The following is a 25301-nucleotide window of genomic DNA, read 5'->3' on the forward strand; positions in this document are numbered from 1 at the left end:
TTCACAAGCTACAGCATGTCCCGCTCAAAATGCCCCAAAACCGAGTTGTGTCCCCCGTTCTCGTGATGGGTCACATATGTCACGCTTCTCAGAGTTGTCACAGGAATAAACTGTATTTTTAGACATAACAAAAGTGTTTAGAGCCAGGCTTTTAAGTTGTTTTTGACACGTGTAAACTTCCCATTGGTTTCCATGTTATACTAAACCTTCTGGAGTCGCCCCTTGCCACTAGGGGGTGGTATTGCAGCAATGTCATCCCGCCACCATGAGGAACAAAGAGAAGTGCTTTCCTTTCCCATTGGTCTAAACCTGACGTGCCATTGAACTGCGCCCCCTGCTGCTCGTTGCGTGTGACACAATATGCCGTGGAATACAGTCAAATAATCAGTCAGGTGACGTTTGTTGGAGTGACCGCCCGGCAGAGGCGCTGTTGTCGGTGCTTGATAAACACGTCGATGCCGCTGCCTTTTTTTCTTTTTTAGCCCATCACTAGTTAATAACTTATTTCCATCTTTTCACAGCTTTGTTTAGTTCAGTCCTGGCTTGACCCTCGTTTGCCTCAGTCCTGGTTTTCAGACGTGTGGACGCACTGCAGGATGCGCCTCAGAGTTGGTAAAGCCCTGGTTCCAGTTTTCGGTTCTGAAAGACTCCAGTCGACAGGAAGTCAGCTCTCCTGAAAAGCACACACTTATTGTAGAGTATGTTTTTTGTCCAATTCATTTTCTTGGCGTTTGGTCACATTTGAGCCCCGCCCACTCTGAGTCTCTGTGATCTGATTGGCTTCAGAGTTACACTGTAGGTCAGACACCATGAGTCACAGCAACATGACGCTAAGTAGTGAACTCTTTATTTTCTGTAGAAAGGCTGAGGCCTCATTGCTCTTCAGTCACAGAATGAGAAGTGAAGAAGGAAGTCATGGAGATTCTGCGTTAGATGTAACAATAAAAGATTGAAATTCAAGTATTCCTTAATAAAAAGTGTGAAAATTCATGTATATAATTAAAATATTAGTTAATTATTCATGACTCTCATTCTACAAAAACAAACTCTTGTCGTTTGTATCTGCTGTAGAGTCATGTTTGTCCCAGTTCCTCTGAGTCATGGTGCAGCAGGACTGATGTGGACAGATGTTACCTAAGCTCATGAGGTTCATTTCTTCAACAGTTACTATAGTAACTATTTTCTCCAAAGTAAAAGTAGATCTACCACAGTCCTGTCCACATCTGTCATGGTCCACCAGGACCCACCACGACTCAGAGGAACTGGGACACACATGACCTACAGCAGATAATGTATATGGATATTTCCTCAACCTTTATAAGCATCAATCATGTGTTTGTTTTTGTAATAATTTCTCCTATATTTGTTGCTTTTACCATATTTGAGTTTCAGAATATGATATAACTTTTATATCCAGCAGAAGTTTGAAGTTCTGTCTAAAGCAGAATCTCCGTGACTTCCTTCTTCACTTCTCAGTCTGTGACTGAAGAGCAATGAGGCCTCAGCCTTTTTACTGAAAACAAAGAGCTCACTGTATTTAGCCTCATGTTACTGTCACTCATGGTGTCTGACCTAAAGTCTCACTCTGAAGAAAGTCAACTCACATTTACACTGAGAAGGTTGGAGGAGCGCCCCCTTGTGTCACCTTGCATCCAAATGACCGGACCAAAACAGCGGGTCCTAATCGGGCTCAGGTATTCTAACAATGGAGACGCACCTTCTCCTCCGTCCGGCCCGCAGAAGTCTGTCGCTCCCCTCGCCCGCGGCTCTTCCTCCGGGACTTGGATTTGGACTTGGGGAAGGTGTGGTTCTCGGTCTGGATCCAGGCTTTGGCCCAGAGCGGCTCGGTCTGAGTGGACTGGGACTGCGTGGACCGCTGGAGCTTCACGGAGATCCTGTGGGCTGACCCGGTGAGGAGCGTGAGCGACGGGGAGAGGCGAGAGGAGAGGGAGAGAGTGGAGGGGAGGGAGGGGAAGTCGAAAATGTCCTCCTCATCTGAAGCAGAGAGAAACAAGGGTAAACCTAGATCATGTAAAACACTGCCAGAGGGAAAACAAAGGGGACAAGAACTGTCATAATTTTCAGACTATTGAGAACACCTGAATATAAGCTGCACCAACTAAATCAAAAAGTAAAAAAAATATATACACAGTGGGAGGAAAAAGTATGTGAACCCTTTGGAATTTCTTACATTTCTGCCTGTATTGGTCTGCTTAACCCTCGTGTGGCCTTCGCGGGTCTTTTTGACCCGCTGTCATGTTCCGGGCATTTGGATGCAAGGTGACACAAGGGGGCGCCCTTCTAACCTTCTCAGTGGAAATGTGAGTTGACTTTCTTCAGAGTGAGACTTTAGGTCAGACACCATGAGTGACAGTAACATGACGCTAAATACAGTGAGCTCTTTGTTTGCAGTAAAAAGTCTGAAGCCTCATTGCTCTTCAGTCACAGACTGAGAAGTGAAGAAGGAAGTCATGGAGCTTCTGCTTTAGATGGAACTTCAGACTTCTGCTGCATGTAAGAGTCATATCACATCATATCAAATGTTGTAATCTGTAAAGCACTTCGTGATACCTTTTGGTATGAAAAGCGCTTTATAAAGTTTCATGATTGATTGATCATAATCTGAAACTCAAATCTGTAGTAGAAACATAATATAGGGAAAATAATTATTACAATTACAAAAAGAAAAATATTTGAAAATCATGTATCTAATCAAAAAAAAAAAAAAAAAAAATTATTTACCCTCATTCTACAAAAAACAAAAAAACAAACCCAGGTCATTTGTATCTGCTGTAGGTCATGTTTGTCCCAGTTCCTCTGAGTCGTGGTGCAGCAGGACTGATGTGGACAGATGTTACAGAATGTAATAGGTCGGTATGGTGGTGTGGTTACCTTTACGGTGCGCAGTGGGCGTCACCGACATAGGTTTCAAAAGCGGACACGCGCACGGCGCGTCCGTCTTTTCGGCTTTGCGACGGCGTCGTGTCGTGCTGCTGCTTGACTGGGTCGGGGCTTCACAGTCCCTAACCCCTGTGCATGTCAGGCCTGTTCGCTCAGGTCAGTGCGTTCCCTTTCTTCCCTTACCATGTTCCGTGGAAGGTTCTAACACAGCGCGTCTCTTGCACAGGCCTGCGTCGGTCTGCCGTAAGCGACCGGGCTGTCTCCTCTCTCCCCGTTGCTGGAGTGTGTGCATCAGCCGCGCGGTGCGCGTTTGGGTTTCCTCCAGGTAAGCGCACTTCTGTCTAGCTCTTATGGGTTTGTACCATGTTGTATACCATGCTGATTCTATACTGGCTTTAGATTTGGAGTTGTGTTGGATAGCGCGCAATCCCTCCTCGCCTCTTCCCCTCCTCCTGCCCGTGTGCGCAGAGTGTACAGTAGGGCTCGGCGCGGGTTTGGGGTCTTCCCCGGGTAAATGCCCTCTTTGTCTGACTTCTTTCGGGTCTTGGACCATGCTGACACCCAATTTACCTTAGATCCTGAGCTGCGTGGGAACAAGCGCGCTCCCCCGCGCCTCTTCCTCTCCTCGCGCTCCTCGTGCGCTCACGCAATCTCGGTCAGCCGGTAAGATGTCCTTAAACACTAGTTCATAGATTATGGGCATATTCCTTAACGACCATGTCCTGTTCATTTTAGGCACCAGACGTGTGACATACGGCTGTCTTCAGGCCGCCCCCTGTGAGGGAGTGCCGTTGTTTTGTCCTCAAGTATTTTATTTATCAAATGTTTACAATCTATGAGGGTGCGATCCGAGGCAGTCCCAATGCCCTGTATGAAACTTGCTCAAACACACGATTGACCCTTTACAGGCTGCGGTGAGTTTTGCCGCCTTGCATGTTGTTTTTGCCTGGTTCTTTATGTATTTTGGTTTGTTGTGCTTATTATTAATTAGTGTTTCGACTTTGTTTTTGCATGATTTTGATTTGGTTGCATGGTGTTAATTCCGTTTGTGTATAATTTGTTTTCCTGTTATTGCATGTGCATGTGTTGCCAATTGGTCGCTTGTGTGTTTGTTTTGTGCTATGGGATTTGTTTGTCCTGCATGTACTACCTCATAGAATTTTTATCAGTGTACATAGGCCTATTTTAATGAGTCGCTAAATAAAAATGGATTTATAGTTTATTAAACCTCCTCTCTTTATTGTCCAACCTAGCGCGGTGTATTAAGAGTAATTCTGGTCCCAGGGCCATACTCCCTGGGTGGCGTTGTTGGTGTCATATGTGTCCTACCTATTGCCCTTGCCACAAGAAGAAGCTCATGAGGTTCATTTCTTCAACAGTTACTATGGTAACTATTTTCTCCAAAGTAAAAGTAGATCTACCACAGTCCTGTCCACATCTGTCATGGTCCACCAGGACCCACCACGACTCAGAGGAACTGGGACAAACATGACTTTACAGCAGATACAACTGGTTAGGGTTTGTTTGGGTTTTATTTTTTAGAATGAGAGCAAATAAAATAAAATAAAACTTTGATTAGATACAGGATTATCGAATATTACAATTACATTGTAATAATAATTTTCCATATATTATGTTTTTACTACAGATTTGAGTTTCAGAAAATGATATGACTCTTAGATGCAGCAGAAGTCTGAAGTTCTCTCTAAAGCAGAAGCTCCATGACTTCCTTCTTCACTTCTCAGTCTGTGACTGAAGAGCAATGAGGCCTCAGCCTTTTTACTGGAAACAAACAGCTCACTGTATTTAGCCTCATGTTACTGTCACTCATGGTGTCTGACCTAAAGTCTCACTCTGAAGAAAGTCAACTCACGTTTACACTGAGAAGGTTGGAAGAGCGCCCTCTTGTGTCACCTTGCATCCAAATGCCCGGACCATACCAGCGGGTCTAAAAGACCCGCGAAGGCCACACGAGGGTTAAACTAATACCACCCAAACAATTACATGTTGTCATATTTTTGTTGACCAAAACATGTAAACATTCACAGGACAAGGAGGAAAAGTAAGTGAACCCTTGGATTTAAGAGCACCTCCCACTGTGTCACAGAGGTAATAAAGGGTCAAATACAGGACTTGTCTCTCTGTTCACCGTCAGATATTTCAAGAGAACGATAACTACTTTTATAAAAGGGTGTTGAGAACTGGAAATGTTATAATTACATTAGATTATTCTTCAAAGTGGACATGTAGAGCATATGGAGCATAAAATTAGACTTAAAAACATTATTTTGGTGCCTCAGCTTTGACATTTTGTGTTTGAAAATATGTCTCTGTAAGAATTGAATAGTAAAACGAAATGCTGGAGAAAGAGCTGGTGCGCTTCCAGTAGTGCTCAGAGTGGCTCAGAATCGATAATGTTTATTATGGGATTTAAAATGTGGAGGAGAGTTTTAGATTTGAACAATGACACAATTGTAATCGAGAAGTACAGAACGAGGCGCTGACGCCGTAGAAGAAGAAACAGCTACATTTAAGAGCCAAAGTCCAAAAGCGGTACAACAGAAACAACATGGCCGCATCAGCTCCACCTGTGACTTCATTTTTTGAGCAGAATTCCCACTTAAGCAGCGATAAAAATAAAGAAAGGACATCATTACCTCCTGAGCTGCAGAGACAGACCAGATCCACATCAGGCACCGCTTTACTTCAGATAAACTTTTCTAAACCCACTGCGCTGTTGGATAAAGTGAAGGCTCCACACAAGGCTCTGTCACATAGTGAGAGCGCTCACTCTGTCACTAAAAATTACCATAACTGTTCCAAAAGTGGCTAAGGCAGAGTGAGCGCTCACTTTATCCACAAACAATCTTTGATCCCAAATGCAAAAGCAGCCATTTGGTTCAGGCTCTGCGGGGGTTTGTTAAAGGGAAAGCCGATGTGTTTCTTGCTGTCACTGCTTTTCTCTTTGTCTAAGAGCTCTAGTTTCTTTTTCAGTCCAGGTTTAGTCCTGGTTTTTAACCTTTTTACTGTAAGTCCTGGTTTAGTCCTGGTTTTTAACCTTTTTACTGTAAGTCCTGGTTTAGTCCTGGCTCAGACTTCGCTTTAAGAAAACATGCTGCTCATGAGTTCAGGCTTTTTTAGACTCACCACGGATCATTTATTGACATTTGGAGAGAAAAAGTGCTGAAAATTAGCACCGAAAACCAAAAAGGTTTTCGATACCGCCCCCTACTGGAGCTTTTCGGTCGGTACCAAGTAGGTACCCATGTTAAAGACAGCTCTACTCGGGTCAAGGATCCTAAAAAGTAGTATTTATAGCGGCAGTGGAATTACCTGTAGTAGGGAGGGCGGGGCTGGAGGGGGCGGGGCTTGATGGCACCGAGCTGTGATTGGTTGATGACACATGGATCATGGATCGGGAGCGGAGCAGTTTCCTACAGGACAACACCAGGAGGTCCCTGCACTGTCTGTGGACGTTCACCCCGCAGTCTGAAACACAAAACCTCCTCAATGAGAACCAGGAGGCGGGACGACTACACCACCACCGGTCCTTGAACCCACCTTTGCACTTGTATCCCTGTTTGATGATTCCCCACAGCTGCAGGAGACAAGCAGAACTTTAGACTGTGGGAGAAGTTTCAGTCGTAAAAGCGTTTGTTATAGTTCATGGAGACATTAGCAATAAAAAGCAGTGACGTATTTAATGCTGGCAGCGGCGGCGGCGGCGGCGGCGGCGGCACTCACAAAGCCGGCACAGTGCTCGCAGAATGTGGGGCGGAGGTAGGTCATCTCAGTGAAGTTGTGGAGGAAGCCTGGACCCATCTTCTTCTGCAGCAGAGGGTTCGCTCGGAGGAAATACGCCACCATCTCCTCTTTACTGATCAGGCCGTCTCTGCAGAAACACCACAGTGAACCTCTGACATGAAATCAACACGTAAATCATTCCAGAATGTCATAATATTGACCACCAGGAAAGGTCATATGTGGCTATGTCTGTAATTGCTGGGCCTATCCACACAACTCATATTGATCAAAAAAATAAATACATTTCAGCTGATTCATGAACTTAGACATACTTTTTTATACAAACCTACAAAAACTAATTGCCCAGCCTTACTAAATGTACATGCCATCTTGAAATTTGCCATTCCACTATCAGATAATGCATATAATCCGTGGTTTTGCTGTTGATTCCTTGTTGAAATGTTATTATTTTTGTGCCATTGAGAAATGTACTTTTTTATTACAGTGAATTTGGGGGTGGCGCTCATAAATGTATTGCTTCAACCCACTCCTTTTGAGCAGAATATATACTGCTCAAATAAACAAAGGCCCTCCCTTTGACCTCTGACAAGCTGATGTGTTGATTGTAGTGCCTCAGCGTGCCTCTAGATGGAGCAATGATCTACAGCAGGGGTGACTCAACTGAACTACGTGCATTCTGGGGCATTTACAGCAGACTTCCGAGAGAATGCAGAGACTAGATATTTGGTGATAGGTCACGGTGTGATTTATTTTCAACTCCTAGTGTCAGTTAAGATGCTAACAGTGGCACCAGTGCTGGTATTTGGCTTCCCCTGATCTACAGAAACAGGTTTAGTGGCTCACTGGTCTTTATCTAGGACGCAGAAGGAGTCGAGGAAAGGGAAGTTCGCAGCGACGCTCTCAAAATCCTCTTGAGAAATAAATCCATCTCTGTCGTGGTCATAGTTCCTGAAAACAGACTGGGGACAAAAATAATAAAAACAAAATTACTTAATTACTTAAAAGAGTTTTCAAGTCATTGTGTACAAATCAAAGGATGGAACTCACATCGACCACTTTGCGGATGTGCTTGTTGACCACAGAGGGGTCTGGTTTGGAGGCGAGTCCCGAAGCCCAGTCCAGAGGAGCGAGAGGCTTGGAGGGGGAGGAGGGCTGAGAGAGCAGGAGAAGGGATTATTATCGCTATCACGGTGTAGATTTGTGTTTAAAGCTATGTTTCAAGTACCAGCGACTTGTTGGTGCGAGGCTCCCTCAGCAGAGACAGCTCATAGATCTCATCTTCCGTGTAGTACAGGTCTAAAGAGAGCTGAAAATACAAGGTTAGTCTTAGTCCAGATCTGAGCCGAGATCCACCACATGGCCAAATAAAAAGTCATCACATATAGTGGAGGAAAATATAGTATGTATGTGAACGCTTTGGAATTTCTCACTTTCTGCCTAAATTGGTCATAAAATGTGGTCTGATCTTGATACAAATCATAAGAATGAGTGAACAGTGTTTGCTTAAACTAATACCACCCAAACAAATTCACATCAAGGCACTGACATGAATCGAATGAACGACCTGCTAATTCCCGGCTAAGCTAGCTTCGTGCTAAAGTCTCAATAAGTCAGAGTGGTCATTTCAGGCACAGTAGAGAAAAGTAGATACAAGATCATGGATTACATGCTACTTTATCCAATTTTGCATTTTTAAATAGCACCAAATTACAATAATTAATAATAATGGTTGGATTATTTATGTGTGGAGGCTATTGTTTTCCTTCTCTATGAGATTTGTCCATCCACCGCAACGTTTTCATTGGTTTAAACCAGAGGTGGGAAAATTTATATCATTCTTTCTGCTTGTATTGTATTGCGTATATCAGCGGCCCAATTACCACCCCCTGCCTGAGCACAAGTGGCTCTATTTATTTTATTATTTATATATTTCATCCAAAAGTGACATGGAAATAAATACGTCAAAACTGCTGATCCAATGCAGTTTCAATGAAAAGGAGGGTCTTATATTATCTGCCCCTTTGTTAATATTTCTGTGTTGTTGCTGTGGATACAATAATTACAATTACCATGAAGCGAGTTAATTTAGTGTATTTTGCAATGGGAGAAAAGGTTACTAATGTGGCCCCTTTAAAGCGAGCCTTTGCTGTTGCTGGCCCTAAACTCTGGAACTCTCTGCCTCTGCCAATCAGAATGGCCTCTACTGTTGACAATTTCAAGTCGTTGTTGAAAACGCATCTCTTTGCACTGGTTTTTAATCCAAGTTGAGCTGGACATTTGATTATGCTGCATTTTTTTGTGTCTGTAATTTTGCACTGAATATGGAAAGCACTTTGGGGCAGTACCCTGTTTTTAAATGTGCTATATAAATAAACCTTGACCTTGACCTTAAAAATGTCCCACCACTGGTTTAAACAGCTTTACATACTGCACTCAAAACACAGGATTCACCGTCTTCGGTAAAAATGAATCAAACTTCACATCACTACCGTGAGCAGGTGAATGAGGTCCATGTTGGGCTCCAGTTGCGGCGTTGTACTCTGGAGCGTCACCAGTTCGTTCAGAGTCACGTACAGCTGCTGCATCTTCCCCAGGTGAATTGTGTGACCGTCAGCCGCCCAATCAGGGAGCAGCACGTGCACCGCGATCAGGTCCTTCAGGTGCACACCCAGAATAGGAATCTTCGGACCCCGGCACTCGCTAAAGGACTTCCTGTACGCGCTGTAGTTATTACTGGAGGAGACCAACTCTGTCAGGTCGGCCCACGTCTGAGGGAGGGGGGAGGGAGAGAGAGAGGGAGAGAGAGAGAGGGTTGATGTAGTTCATAGCCCTGTTTCTGACACTGGGGCAGAGGAACATGTCAGGGCGGCCCACTCTCCCCTTTATTATTCGTTCTCACTTCATCAAATACTTTTATAGAATACAGAATCATTTATGTTGATGTTTTTATCACTGAGCCTGAGACGTGCATCACTCATTATTCTCCATTATTGATAGATACAAATATGTAAATTATTATTGAAAGATTTAAGGTTTTTATTTTGAAGAGGGCTCCAAAAACACTCCCACGAGACTTTGGACAAATCTCAGTCTGATTTCTGTTGTGCTGTAGACATTTAGTGACGGTGAGTTACCTTGAGAACCTCTGGGGGCAGATAGGAGTGTGTCTCTCTCAGCCTGCAGATGGCGCTGTGACTGAGGCCTCCCACTACAGCCATCAGAGTGTTAAAGTTCTGAAGGTACAGTAGTTTCTGCAACAATCAAACAGAAGAAAAAAACATTTTTAATAAGTTTGGCAAAGTTGCCAATTCCTCTTGACTTGCATAAATGCCTTTATGCCCATGTAAATTTCGTCATAATTTTTTGCTGACTAAAATGAGACTAAAGCTACTAAAAAGCTGTTTGTGAGACTGAAACTATGTCTATAATGTTCAGATATTTTCACTGATGAAAACATGATTACATAAAAGTGAAAAGAAGGGAATAAATAATCAAAATGTCCACTGGCAGTTTGTGCTTTGTTCAAACATGAAGCAGAGGATGTGGATTAAATATGATATACTAAATATTAGAAATATACAGTTTATTAAATTAATTTCACATTTCATCAACTAAATTGACATGCATTTTTAGTCGAGTAACACTAGACTACAATTGGAGAGATTTATTTGACTACATCTTGATTAAAATGAAATGGAAAGACTAAACCTAAATAGAAATATGTTGTTAAAATGAAAACTACTTTTTGCTCTTAGACAATTCACACAAAATGTGATGTGAAAGTTTGTAGACACTTACTGTAGGTGAGAGCTTTTATATGTTTCTTTCCTCTTTCTTTGCACTTTTTGCAACATGTGTCACTGTGTGATGTTTGTGCGTACTTTGTGTAGATATACTGCTTATTTCATAATTTCTATAAAAGTGAGTTGACAGTTTCTTCTCATCCAAGTACATTTTATTGTTGACCGGGCGTTAATCTGCTGCATATGAATGAATAAGAAATAATAAATCTCATCTAAAGTAGTGTACATATTATTTAGACCCTACTTTGGAAACCAAGGGAATCACTTGTATAACAAAAGTGTATAGATTCCTTTACTAGGCCACATTGTAGTACCTTCTCTGTGAACACACCACAAACACTGCAGAGGTTCTGACCTGTGCGATGTGAATGAACTTGGTGATGACATCTGCGCGCCTCGTGGGGGTGAGTTTGCTGAGGACCATGAGCTGCACCCACTGAGACACTCCGTTAAACAGAGCGATGGACCTCTCCAGGGTGGGGTTCTCCACCAGGTGACCGTGCACCACGTAGCTCTGGTAATCTGGGAACTAAACACAAACAGCCTTTGAAAACATCACAAATGAAAGTCAGAGATGACAGAAACATTCAGAGAAAAAACTCTAGAAACAGACAAGGGACCTTAAAAACACACAAATCAAATGAAATGTAGAACAAAAGAAGACATGTTTTTGTTCCTTCGTAGAGAGTCAACCTAGAATACAGAGGGTTGCGAGATACGAGCGATCGCTGTTATTGTTTACTTCCGCAGTTTTTGCCGGATGTTTTGGTGAATGGTCGGCAACAGCTGATGCATACAGGCCTCTAACTCGGTTTTATATAATGATAGATCTGTTACAGCGCAAGAGAAGCAATGCACTGTTTATGGACATAGTTTTTGCTGATTATAGGATTTTAATAAAATGTTTATCAAATATAAAAATGTAAAATGCCTACCACGGCCAACGGATGTGACAACATCGCGATCGCTCGTATCGGTTCTCCCTCTTTTCACATCGGCCTAATCTGGGCCTGACACGTCTCCACAGTTATCTTTCAGTTGTGCACATGATAAATATATTATTGATGCACTTTTTATACTTAAGGCACTATTGCCTTTCATTCAGTCTTTTTTGCCTCACCTGCCACGTCGCAGAGGTGTTCAACTTAACAGCACTGAATGCAACACGCAACACCTCATGGAATAAAAAACATTTGTTGGGCCTGCAATAGTACAACCGTGAGAGTCGATTATGTAAGGCAGGGGTGTCAAAGTCAAATGGATGGGGGGCCAAATGAAAAATTTAGGAACAAGCCGAGGGCCGGACTGATCGAATGTTCATTGAAAAAAATGTAATGACCGCATATAGTCTAGTGATCCCCATTAAACAGACTGAAAACCTAAAAATATACTACTATTCAGATGAGTCGTGATGTCACACAGAAAAGTCCAGTTCTCAGTGTCCACCTTCCGTTTTGCCATTTTTAAGGGTAGACTATCTGAAAGTTGACTTTTGAAGTGATGCTAATGCCCGCTGATGAATAATGAAAGGAAGTGGCCTCCCGCTCGGAGCGCCACCGTTGCATTGTGGGAAATGTAGTGCGTTGGTGCGTGTAAAGTACCTGGATGCTGCTGGCGTGCAGTGGCCTGCGGGCCAGTTCTAATAATAAAATTATATAATCCCAGGGGCCAGAAAAAACCCTCTCGCGGGCCGGATTTGGCCCGCGGGCCTTGACTTTGACATATGTGATGTAAGGGATAATGTATAGAACGCTGGTCATTATCGGGAAAATAAGCACCGACAGGGATAACTGGGACGGGAAGCGGAGGGGTCTTGTTTCGCCCTTGTTTCGCCCTGACCAGCGTTCTATACATTATCCCGCTTATTATACGGCCATTTGCCAACTGAACACACACAACATACACTTCGTACACTTTTATGAAGGTCGAAAGCTTTATTTAATGACTTCCGCGACAAATAGTTCCCAAAAGTTTGTGCGTTGCTCGGCAACGTTTTGCTAGGCTAGAAGCAGCAAGGCTAGCAGCTAGCCTAGCTACTTAGCTGAGGGCGCAGTTGGAGGAATGGTGGTGAATCTCTGGGTAAATTGAAAGTCAGACTCACGCTAACTTCACGAGCAATTCCCCGACTTCTCTCGCAGTGACGGGACAGATAGTGTCGCTACTACGTACGCGCGGAGTGATATGAAAGCACGAACTCCGTTGCCATTGGCAGCGGTCATTATTTTTCTCAGAGGTCCTTTATCAGAAAATAATGACCGGTAGAACGTTGGGAAATCCCATTCAAATCAATGGAGCTTCTACTTACGTTGTGAAGAGCCGTATAATAATAGATGATTTTTACCGCGGCAACTCTCCCGATTACACGGTACAGCTTTTGTCAGTAGGTCATAAGCTTTTACCAGAAACATCATTATATTTATTTACAGAAATTGTAGTTATAGGAACACTACCTGTTTTAGAGCCGTTTGGATGCAAGGTGACACAAGGGGGCGCCTTCCAACCTTCTCAGTGTAAATGTGAGTTGACTTTCTTCAGAGTGAGACTTTAGGTCAGACACCATGAGTGACAGTAACATGACGCTAAATACAGTGAGCTCTTTGTTTCCAGTAAAAAGGCTGAGGCCTCATTGCTCTTCAGTCACAGACTGAGAAGTGAAGAAATATTTTTCCTGACCAGTGCGAGACACCACGCTCTGAAACAGGGACAAACCCAAGAGGCGGTGCACTGTTTCAGTGGAGCACTGAAGGCAGCCAGCCCAGATCCCTCCAGATACTCCGGTTTCCCCTATACCTCCAAAAACATGCTGATCAGGTTGGTCCACAATTGCAGCACTAACCCAACATCCAATTTATGCAATTTCGTTGTACTATTGTACAATGACAAATAAAGCACTTACTCTGTCTGTCTGTATAACGGCCTTGTTCTGTATTAGGCTCATGAGAGAGCTGTGATCTAAACTCATCCTTGGAAACATAAGTCAGATTTGAGTTTGGCCACAGAGAAAGAGAGACGGAGGACTTTTTTGACACCTTGGGCCAGATCTTGTGGCGGCGCACGGGACGGCACAGGCTCTTGGCGAATTATTTTCCGAGTGGCGGCGCTATATGTGCCATTCGCCTCCGCCACCTGTGAGGGGGCGTCACAAGAGGAGGCGACTGCACTGATGGAAACACGGCTGACATTCACTTCCTCGTTTACATTGCGCTGTCTTGCGTTCTTTCTTCAGCCTTAGGCTCTCACAGGTCAAACTAAAAACTTTATTTACCCCATCCTGAGCTAAACCATGTTCACGTCTCCAGAGAAAAAGAGCTACAGCGTCCGCTGTGGCGCGGATCGACCGCGCTCGGCGCGAACGCGAAGCAAAACAAAAGCACATGTTCACCCCCCACTCCCACACAACCACTCTCCTGGACACGGAGTCGATCTGGTTGGAGGAAGATGTCTGTGTCTCCACCCACTTAAATGCGCTAAGTCTGGAGTGGCAAGATCACAAAGTGCTCCTACTGAGCGCAAAATGTCACGCTATCGTCTCCGTTTTGATGCACAAGATCGGGCCCCTTGTCTCTTTCTTCCTTCTCCATTTCTTCTAGGAGCCAACTCCACAAAGGTGATGAAGACTCTGTTCTTACTGATATTCGTCTGAGGGCCTTCAGCTCCAGGAAGGTGAGATGTTCCGCCAGCTCCATGGGCTCCAGGTGGTCAAAGAGCAGAGATGCCTTTCCTTTCTTCAGAGTCCCTCTTCTTTGAGTCACGCGCCGCATCCAGTCAAAGGACGGACTGAGGAGAGAAAATACATATTAAACGTGTAAAAAAATCAAATAAAACATTTTTTTTACAAACCCACATTGAGGAGATATCGAGGAGCGCGTGGTGCTCCTCTGAGCCCAGTCGGAGTGCGGACTCTCTGAACTCCTCTGTGATCCGGATCAGACCCAGGTCCAGGTTAAACTCAGCTGGAAATGTCAAGATCCAGTACCTTTGAAACACAGAAATATTTAATAACCATCCACAAAACATGAACATGTACATTAGGAAAATCTGACAAGCTAAAGAACTACCAACTAAAAAACAAACTCACTCACTAAATATTATCTACAAAGTAACAAAGTAGACTAACTTCTACACTGCCAGACCCCCCAAAAAAGTTGCCACAAAAAATAAAAGGTCACACGCCTTTCACAATGTGAGCCCGATGAATCCTGGCATTGTCATCTTGGAACATGCCCGTGTTGGTGTGGATGAACATGATTGGCCTGCACTGAGTCCTGACCTCAACCTCATAAAACACCTTTGCGAGCTGTTATTGCTGCAAATGGGGGACCAGCGTCACATGTGCGTCAAGACAGGAGTCATTTTTAGCAATACAGTGCATTTTTAAGGCAGCGTTTTCTTCTCACCTCATGAAGAAGCAGATCTTGAGTCGCATGTTTTCACAGTTCTCTCCTTTACAGCTTTGGTACGTGGACTTCGAGTAAAGGAACTTTAGGATGTTTTTTAGAAAGTGTCCACCTCACATCCTGCTTTGTCTTTCCCCTCTTGTTTCTCACTGCAATACTTTGGCCGGGATTATTTTTAAAAGGTTGTGGTTGTAGTAACAGTAGCAACAGGAGTAGTAATAACAGTAGTAACAGTTTCACATAAGTAGTGTTTGAAGGATATAGGCAAAGTAGTTTCTCGGCCAGTTCTGTGGAGGAGATGTACCAGCGATGCATGAGGAGCACCACACGAGGAAGAACATGGCCGTTCACGTCTCCACTGTGATCTGCACACAAACATGAACATAAATAATAAGCATAAAGTGTAACAAGTGAATGTACTTATGTACTCTAACGGATGCTCTTTGCTGGGAATCGTTTTAGACATATGTGAACAATGCGATAATGCATGATGAATGTTGTGAGGCAGCGTCATGTGCCCAAGAAAGAAATTCCCTGAAGGAACAATAAAGCACACCTTACCTTCCCTCACCTTAAACCGTGAAATCTGTCTATATTCCCTAACCTCTGTCTGTCAAAGACACCAATTTAACAAGTTTACAAATCAGCCAACAAGTTTTTATATGTACAATATACATGTTTTGTAAGCTCATACTGGACATTTCTATTGTAGACCAAGGTTCTCAAGCTGTCATCTTCTTGGACATTTCTATTCTCATCCAAGGAGCTTCGTCAGCAGCACTAATAGTAGGGTGTTTTGTTTTCACACATGTTGGAGCGCCTTGTGGGTCGACTGCATTTACTTTAAACATTGTGTTACAGGGGTCTCTTCTTTCATGACATTTCTTTGCCCACTGCATCGTAGTTTTGAATGTGTTACGTAGCACAGCTGGGATCAATGGGACTACGGCCCAATTGCCTCGAGAGCTGTTCCTATTGGTCAACCTAGGCCACCGGCTGGCTTTTAAGTGAATGGAGTGGACGTAACTGGGCGGGACGGTACACCAGCACCAGGGACAGATGCGGAACCGGGAACAGCTGACACGGCGGAACGGCAGTCTTCCGATCAGACGCCACAGACGGGGGGATCGAAGTGGGGACCGGCCTCCGGGACTGTAGACAACGCCATGCACGATAAGTATACAGGGACGTATCCCACTGTCCTTCCTGTTTCTGTTCTTCATCAGACTGGGACAGAAGGTGCCACGTACGGGGAGTAAACCGACCAGGAGGACACTGGGGGACACACCTAGTTCACCGCTCCCGAAACGCTAAGTAAAGGGACGTAAGCACTTTCGGCTGCGAGCCACACAGATTTTAGCTTACAAAAATAATACAAAGAAATTACAAATAAACTTTTATATAAACTCCTGTTTTCTGTGGTCATTTCTTAGTACCTAGTATTCGGTGATCAAAGGACCTGTACTTGTGACAATTGCACTATCAGGACACCACGCTCTGAGACGGGGACAAGCCCAGGACGCGGTGCACCGTTTCAGATGATCAGAGGAGACAGAGGGCAGCTACAGTTTCTCCATCCTCCAAGGTCATGCGGGTGGAGTGGCTGAAAGACAACGAGATCATCGACCCGGCCGAGGACAGGAACTTCTACATCACCGTGGACACAACCTGATCATCAAGCAGGCGCGTCTGTCCCACACGGCCAACTACACCTGTGTGGCCAAGAACATCGTGGCCAAGCGCAAGAGCTCCACCGCCGTGGTCATCGCCTACGGATTTCCCATCAACCAGTGCTCCTCCTGTGACCAAAACAGTGAAGATGGCGGCCGCGACACAACCATCTTTCACCAAAGAAAAAAAAGAGTGGTGCGCACTGAATGGGTGCTGCTGCCGGATGCTCTCTCATCGAATGCAATTTCTCCATCTGTGAGATCAATAAAGTACCATCTTATCTTATCTTATCTTATCAGCCACGTATCAACGATCAGCTGTTTGGCCTAGAGGCCATAAGCGCAATTGCAGGTGTCTAGCAAGCTGCGATTTTTTGACTTATTGTCGTGGAGAGTAAATACTACGCTGACAGAAAAGGCGAAGGGAGAGAGGGACATTGTGCATCCAATTATACAATGTTTCCATAATTAGTTTCACTCACACTTGGCTGCAAATACTGTTTAAAGTGACACTAGCCCGCAGCTAGCTTTGCCTGTTAGCATGTTAGCTTCTTCTTTGTGATTCTATTAGTGTGTATTGGTGACTCCGGTCCGGTGGCAGTCAAGTTGCAAGCATGGTTTTCTGGCCAGAGACACCAGGGAAAGACCCTCCAATCATCCCATAAACACTTGTATTACCCCCACAGGGACTACGAAAAGGATTTATTAAGGTAAACACGTTACTTAGTACTGCTTTAAACTAATCGAGTGATTCATTTTTTGCAGCTCGATTCTGACTCCGGATTGTAGAGTCCTGGGGGTTCATCAGTTGATGTTGTCCCACCTGGATTACTGCTCTGAGGTGTGATCCGGTGCAGTCAAACACCTGACTTAACTTCAGACTGCACAGAACAAAGCAGCCTTACTGGCTCTGGGCTTTGACTGGAAACAGAGCTCAGCTGATCTTCATGCACGTCTCTATTGTGCTTCTTTAGAATTATCTTCCACAGTAGACAGCCTGCTAATGTGTACGACCGTTTACAGTACAGGTAAGTGAGAGCTAGTACAGTTATTCCACCAGACAAGCCATTCTGGGTCCTTTAGCCCCTCCCGGACCCAGAACTGAGGCAGTTTGTAAATGTGTGACGATCAGCTGAACTTGCACCAAAGGCCTGGACACACCGTCACCGGGAGGAGGAGGCACTGACCGAACACTTGAATGCACTGATGCAGGAGCTCGTCCAGAGTCGCCGCCTTCCTCAGACTCGGAGACCCCATCGTGCAGCTCTGGAGGAAGTGAGACGGGACACTTCCTGTTTACAGCGCTCCGGCCAATCACAGCGCTCCTACAGGGAGACAGGAACAGCACACGTCATTCTACAAACATCTATCATTTCATTTGTGCTTCAGCTCCCGGTTCAGGCCTGGTTTTGACTCAAGGCTCCGCTGTTCTGCACTTTCATACGGGAACCATTGAGAGAGTGGAAAGAGGGACAATGGCAGGATCAATAACATCATGTGCTCCTGTCCAAACTGGAAGTGGGGACATGGTTTCGTCGTTGGCTTCATCCTGTTTTAGTCATGGCTCAGTTCAGGTCATTTAATTTCAAAAAAATACATTTGATCAGCTTCAGCTAAAACTGCACCTGAATGTTTTAGATCAAGAGTTTGGTGTTTTTGATGGACATGCATAGTAAAAATTATTGAGCGATGTCATAATTTTTCAACACATTTTTATTCAGTGTGTGAATTCAACTGAATGTTTTTTAATGACATTTAAGGCTGTGATTTTGTCGCAATCAATCCCATAGATCAGGCCAGAGCAGTTAGCAGAGGCTTATAGCATTCCTATAAGTGCAGTTGCAGCTTTGGCCTGTAGGAGGACATGTAACACTTCACATAACCATATTTAAATAAGGAAAACGCGGAAGAGCTTGGTAGCTTCTATCTTCACCTCGTTTGGAGCTATAGAGGAGAGGCAGAGAGGCTAAATGCTAGCATGAGCTTAATATAGAAGCTGCAGTTACACATATGACCTGAGGTGGCAGTAGTGAGTATAACATGGCAAACTTGCATCTAGCCCCTTCTTTGCCACCTTAAGGGTCAGATAGGGTTGTAAAACTATTCCACTGTCACCAAAGCATAACCAAAGAATTGGGGAACAATGTTCATTCACAAATTAGTGGTCAGCAATAGCTCTATGTTTTTATAGAATCGCGCTGCGAGCGTCTGATTGCAAGTCTTTCAAGTAACCAAATAGCTGTGTTGAAGACATCAAGCTCCTATTGGAAAATGAATAGCTCTTTTGAAACATAGTGATGTATTGTATAACAAGAAATCAGCAGACTCATTCAACTTCACTGACATAAGGCTCAGCCAGAGGTTTCGTTGGAGAGAAATTGGGAAATTAGTAAGAAAATCTATTTGAAGAAAAAGTTATTTTATCAGAGTGAATGTGCATTCTCAACCATGAGCGTTCTCAAGAACTCCCATCACAGCTGCTGGAGTAATATGTAGATCAGACCTTTGTCTTGCAGCAGCATCCTTTGTACTACGTTTAGAAGCTTACAGACAACGATACGATATGGCCCACCCCTAATCCACACCCCTTTCCTTTTAGTGGAGCCATCTGCCTTCAGAAGTCGCCTGATGATTTCTGAATGATCACATGTTGACCCAATGACTAAATAGAGTCTCCCTGTGCGTAATCTAATGTCCGTTCAAATACAGCTAATCTGTGATGGTCTCAGAGGTCTGTTCATACACTATTGTGGAGCAGAAGCATCATGAAGTCCAAGAACACACCAGACAGGTCCAGGATCAAGTTATTGACCCGGCCGTCCTCCTAAACTTACCAGAGCCGGATGAACTGCAGAGAGCTACAGCTCAGATGGGGGAAACTGTCCACAGAACAACTATTGGTCGTAAACTGCACAAATCTGGCCTTTATGGCAGAGGCTAGAATGAGCATAATTCTAGAATAAGAATCAAATCCCCCAATCTTTGTAAGGTAATTAAGATAAGATAAGATAAGATAAGATAAACCTTTATTGATCTCACAAAGGAGAAATTCACTTGTTACAGTCGGCGTTACTTCACAGTCTTATTGTACAGTCTGACAGCAGTGGGGATGAAGGCTTTGCGGTAGCGCTCCGTCCTGCACTGAGGGTGTCTCAGAAGACTGAACAATTTTTTTAGGAAAAAAATTTAAGACATCATGTGTCCACCACAGTGGACATTGGAAGGCCATACGTCTGAAAATGAACCTTGATGGCAAAGTTGGTCCCAAAGAAAATACCAAAAGGTCAACATTAGAATGAGTTTAACATCCAAACATCTGTCCATCGTCACTTTGGTTTTGCTTTGTTGGATTAATACTTCAAAAAGTAATTCCTCTTCTTGGAAACACAGAGGAATGCCTTGCACTTTGTGCACAGGTTTTGCTCTTGCATCTTGATCTTGATGCATGTTTTGCCCACCATCTCTGGAAGACGGAGGCACCAAAGTGTCTCAGAGCTTCGTTTGGTTTGTAGTTATTTTTTCTTCTATCTTTGTACTTATTTCCTCCATCAAAATGGACTACCACTACAGTGGACATTTTTTAAACAATAAATACTATGGTAAAAGCCACATTTGGTATCAGTGAAAAGCTCTAAATGTCCTCTGAGGCCAAAAGGAGTTAATTCAGTAGTGTGTATTTGGTGGGAGATATTCAGGTTTAGAAATGTGCTCTACAGAGGACACATTTAGTCAGGAGGGAAACCAAAGTACCCGGAGGAAACCTATGCAGACATGGGTAGAACATGCAAACTCCATGTTCCCCGTGACCCAGGACCTTCTAGCTGTGCAGCACGAGTGCTAACCACTAGGCCACCGTGCCGGAATGGTAATTAGCATTTTCATTTGCATACAGCTGGATATTTCAATTCTTGCAGTCCTTATATTTGAAGAGTTTCATGTCTATGGTAACTAGTAGCCTGCATTAAAAACAGTCTGACCCAAGCACAGTGCACCTGAGGCAAATCACTTATAACACCAGACTACCGATATCTGTGTTGACTGAAACCTTTTTGAAATATAACAATTTTGCAGATTTTAAAAAAATGATAAAAATCTCCAGAAATCAGCAACACTCTGATAACTAGGAAATGAGGCCCTATGACAAAAATATCCCTTTAATGTTTTTTTTTAATGCAATCCTAATGCCCAAATAGCTAAATCTTGAATGCCACAAACAGCAAATCTGCATGTTTTGTTTAGTAAGATCTGCAAACATTCTATCAAGCAGAAAAATGATGGAAAATCTCAATATTTAAAGGAAAATTTGCCACAGCGGGCAACAATTTCAGCTAAAATAGCAGCAGACTAAGTTCTGGATCACATTTTTGATGAACTTATGCACCATAAATAGTCGAGCAATGTGATAATTTTCCCAAAAATTCAAATTTAACGCCAGTTTCAATCCAACTTAATGCTTTTTAATGACTTTTTTTTTCTTTTTTTGCACAGTTCCTTACGTGACAGTTGATCTTGGTCACGGTTTTCGTCCCGCTCATGTCCCTGCAGTGGGGACTTCTCACAGACGTCACGTTCCCCTCGGCGCATCGGGAGCGCGGAGCCTGTGACGTGGGTCTGTTGTGGAGCTCATGAATTAAAGCCTTTGTTGTTGCGGCCCGGGCGTTTCCACGACGACGGGGGCATGCATCAACACTGGCTGCAACACGGCTAACAAACAAACAGCTGTCACACTTCGCAGCCGCGATTTGACACATCGCATTTTGTCACACAGTCATGAGCAATAGTGGAAGGTTGACTTAGTTCATCTATCTATCTATCTATCTATCTATCTATCTATCTATCTATCTATCTATCTATCTATCTATCTATCTATCTATCTATCTATCTAACCAGAGAAACCAGAGTCAGTGTTTAAGATGTTAGCATGCTACCGGTTAGCATTTAGCTTCAACAGCTCAGCTCCGACCTCTCCAAGAGAAAGCCCTGAACCACCATTTCCTCAGTGTTCATAGATGTGAGCCACACATGTGTTTATCGTGTTGAGTAGCCAGTTGCTAACTGGTAGCATGCTAACGTCTATTCGCATAAACACGCATCTCTGGGGCCGTGTTTTAACTGTTATCTTGTTGAGCAATGAATACATGAGTACATAAAAAATGCTACTGTCAATCAGTTGTCTTTTACTTTCATCCTGAGTAGAGATATTGTAGCATATTGTAGTACTGCATGATGCTACTTCGGTATTCAAAATGGCCGCAGGAACTATGCGTGATGTCATTAGAAACACATATATACGTTGCTGTAATACCACCCCCTTGTGGCCTGGGGCGACTCCAATAGACACTTGGTAAACAGCGTTTTTATGACTTTGACCTTCCCTTGAACTGCTTAAAAGCCTGGCTCCAAAGACTTTTTCTAAACATTGCTGACCCATATGACAACGCTAGGCTATATTTCTCATATATAGCTCAAATCCATCCTGTTTTTTGTATATTAGAAATAAAAAGTGGAAGCCTAAATCTGATTGACAGGCTCTGGAGCTCTGTGGTGTCTCGTAGGAGGAGATTGGGCAGCCATGTTAATTTCACAGATCATTACATTACATTACACATTACACATTGTCGTAATAAACTTCTGTAAGCTAACCGCGAGGTGCTAAGGATAGATACAGACGGCATCTCTGGATTCAAAAACTATAGTTTAACAAATGCAGAATTATGAATATAGCTTTTACTAAATAAAGATACAAAGACATTGGGAGGAGCAAAGTGGTTCAACAGCCCATAAATACATAAATAACGGAGAATGCTAACATGATGCTATATGCTAGCATCGTGCTAATGCTAATGGCTAGCCAGCAATAGCTATGACTACCGCTTTTTCGCTTCTACTGAACAATCTGCTGTGAATAAACATCCATGTGGACCCGATTTAGACTTTATTTTATTTGTATGTGATACATAAGTTAATATTTCACCAGAAAATGGCTAAAAAGTGTGAAAAACTGTGTTTCCCAGAAGATTCTATTTTCCCCCTCGGCAAAGCCACGCCCCCTTCTATGGCGCGATGCCGTCTGTATCTATGTAGCCGTTCCATTCCAAAGGTGCATCCTTCTGGTGTTGGCAGCGCTCGTGCCTCACAGCTCGAAGGTCCCGGGTTCGATTACCACCTGGACGGGGCCTTTCTGTGTGGAGTTTGCATGTTCTCCCCATGTCTGCATAGATTAATCCTCCAGCCAGCTGTTTCTGACCACCAGCCTGGCTCCACATCATGGAGCCCCAGGTTGCCCAGAGACATTGAGGATGGGTCAAATGCAGAGAACAAATTTCTCTACAGAGATTAATAAAGTATAACTATAACTGTCTTCTGACTGAGAGGCAGCTGCCTCCCAAAGTTAAAGAGTAAAAAGTCACAAGGCGATGCTAACAGTGTCTGACCTCATTATGAACCAAACATAAAACTCTTGCATTAATAATGATTATAAACAATCCGTTAGAGGAGCAGGTCTTAAAAACACACGCTTCGAAATTTAAAGGTCCTATATCATGCAAAATCGACTTTTTGGAGCTTTTAGCCATGTTGTTATGCTATTTCCTTATCAAAAACACCCCCAGAGTGGTTTGTGGCTTCATTCATGCAGTTCTCAGTAATCCTCCTGAATCCTGCTCTCTGAGCAGCTGCTCCTCCCTCTCCTGGTGAACGACTGAGTGTTCAGTTGTGTCGTCACAGCGGAACGGAAGTGCTCGACGTCTGTAATGTAATGTCTTACAGCCTGATTTTAATTTGTAAAACAGCTTTTTCATTATTTCTGTCGTAAGAGAGGTCAGCTGTGGCCAAAACAAACACATCCCTGAGCGTCTGAACAGATCAGTCATGTTTGCGCTGCAGCTGTGAAGATGGAGCTCGTTATAACTGGACACACCTGTTCTTTATTCTTACCTAACGATCATGTCACGGAGAAAAAGAAGCGCGTTTGGCTACGAGGACGGGAGTTTGTTCAACTTTTTTCAAGAAGAGGCCAATGGAAGTTGTTTTTTTCTCCGGGATTCAGCGAGTATCACCAAAATGGTGTTTTTCTGTGACTGTCACTGATGGATGTTTGGGGAACCTTCACCAGAATCAAAGTGGATTCACTTTTTTAACCAACGCAAGTCCCACAATGTAAACAGCGATGGACCAGAGTGGTGAGTCAGTCCAAACGCGGGTTAGCTTGTGTGTTAGCATATTAGCATGTGTGTTAGCATATTAGCATGTGTGTTAGCCATTTATGAAGCTGTGTTGCAGATGTCAACTCCGTATAACTGCATTGTGAAGTAACTTCACTTATTGCTGTTTATTTATATTACGGTAAAGTTATATGTGCGGAGAGAGGGGGCGGAGTTAACTGAATCGAAGCGTTGTGTCTTCCGGGTTCGAAAAATACCTCCAGAAAACACTTATATTTATCACAAAAATGAGTGCTCCATAGTGGTAGAGGTACAATATATCATATAAATGCCTATACTTAACTTTGGAATGGCTAAAATAGCAGGATATAGATCCTTTAAGACAATTTCTCCACCAAATCAAATGTAAGACTTTTTAAGACCCCGCTGGGAACCCTGTGATGAGCGAGTGTGACCACAGCGCCAAGCCTTCTCCAGCACATCCCAAAGATTGTCATCTTGGAATACGCCATCAGGGAAGAAGAAATCCATCTATGGAGTAACCTGGTGATTCAGGATGTTCTGCTGATCTTTGGGCTCATAGTGTTGCTGAACCTAAACCTGACCCACGACAGCGCCAGATCAGAACAGTCAGTTAAATACAGGTACAGGATGGTCAGGCGGTCTATTATTTAACACTGTTTGGAATCAGAAATGAAGTCCTAACTGGGTGTAATGTCTGAATCAGGAAAAAAAAAGGAATAAAGTCTGAAGGAAAGGCTCCATACGGTTTGGGAATAGAACCCACGACCTCTTTACTGCCACTGTGATGGAACCATTAAGTCCCAGTTTAGTCCTTGGGAGACACAGGGAAATTTCTCCAAAAAGGACATGATATCAGGCAAGTTTTGAGATTTGTTAATTGCGATTATCAAATTTCATGTAATAAAGAGATAAAAAAAGGAATAATAATACTCACTTCCCCGTGTTTTCGTCCTGTTCTGAATCAAACGCTGTTAAATCCGTGCTTCTCTGGCCGAGCGCCTGTTTGTCTGTGAAAGAGCAGCTGCTTCTGACACAGAGGAGTGTCTGAAACTGGGAGGGAGGTCATCTGACTTACAACTCATGATGTAAGATCTGAAACACAAATAATGAGGGCTCGGAGCTGACGGCGCAGTGACCAAAGCGTTTACTCGAGTAAGAGTAGCAGTTACTTTGCAGGTACAAGTAACATGCGCGTCTCAAAGTCTGGTTTGTGGTTTGGTCGTGACGTAAGTTATCTGACGAGGCGTAATATCGTCTCAAAATTCTGACAAAGGTGGAGAGTAACAAAGTAAATATACTAAGATTTACTTGAGGTATTTTTTGTTGATAACTTTAAACTTCTACTCCACTGAATTTGAAAGATAAACACTTTCTACTTCACTACATTTCTACAGGCGCCCAAGTAAAAAGTACAGCTGGCCATGTGTAAGTTTAACCCCTTAGAATACCTGAGCCCGATTAGGACCCGCTGTTATGTTCCGGGCATTTGGATGCAAGGTGACACCAGGGGGCGCCCTTCCAACCTTCTCAGTGTAAATGTGAATGGACTTTCTTCAGAGTGAGACTTTAGGTCAGACA

The 25301-nt window shown here is 43.6% G+C and overlaps 1 protein-coding gene across 2 annotated transcripts; it reads right to left on the bottom strand.

Annotated features, from left to right (window-relative positions):
• Nucleotides 1–442: 442 nt before the first annotated feature.
• On the bottom strand, nt 443–24713 carry rasgrp3 (RAS guanyl releasing protein 3 (calcium and DAG-regulated)). Of its 2 annotated transcripts, none has more exons than XM_079567097.1 (17): nt 24654–24713; nt 17724–17858; nt 15129–15231; nt 14867–14929; nt 14314–14445; nt 14099–14246; nt 10825–10998; nt 9801–9917; nt 9156–9434; nt 7892–7972; nt 7714–7818; nt 7510–7625; nt 6646–6793; nt 6463–6499; nt 6235–6390; nt 1718–1995; nt 443–673 (listed from the first exon to the last, which is right to left on the bottom strand). In XM_079567097.1, exons 2-17 carry the CDS (start codon nt 17791–17793, stop codon nt 665–667), a joined length of 2016 nt encoding a protein of 671 aa, XP_079423223.1. In that variant the 5' UTR covers nt 17794–17858; nt 24654–24713; the 3' UTR covers nt 443–664. The 2 variants fall into 2 exon arrangements, with proteins under 2 accessions (XP_079423223.1, XP_079423224.1); XM_079567098.1 differs by having other exon boundaries at nt 17724–17861; nt 24658–24703.
• Between the last annotated feature and the right edge of the window lie 588 nt (nt 24714–25301).

This window comes from Gobius niger, assembly GCF_951799975.1.
Source record: "Gobius niger genome assembly, chromosome: 12".
In the NCBI taxonomy this organism is placed as follows: domain Eukaryota; kingdom Metazoa; phylum Chordata; class Actinopteri; order Gobiiformes; family Gobiidae; genus Gobius; species Gobius niger.

Coding starts and splice junctions, on each gene's coding strand:
- rasgrp3 (XM_079567097.1), bottom strand. CDS start 17,793: ATGGGGTCTCCGAGTCTGAGGAAGGCGGCGACTCTGGACGAGCTCCTG. Junction 14,446..14,866: donor AAGATCTGCTTCTTCATGAG/GTGAGAAGAAAA, acceptor TGTGTTTCAAAG/GTACTGGATCTTGACATTTC. Junction 9,435..9,800: donor TGCCCCCAGAGGTTCTCAAG/GTAACTCACCGT, acceptor CCCCTCCCTCAG/ACGTGGGCCGACCTGACAGA.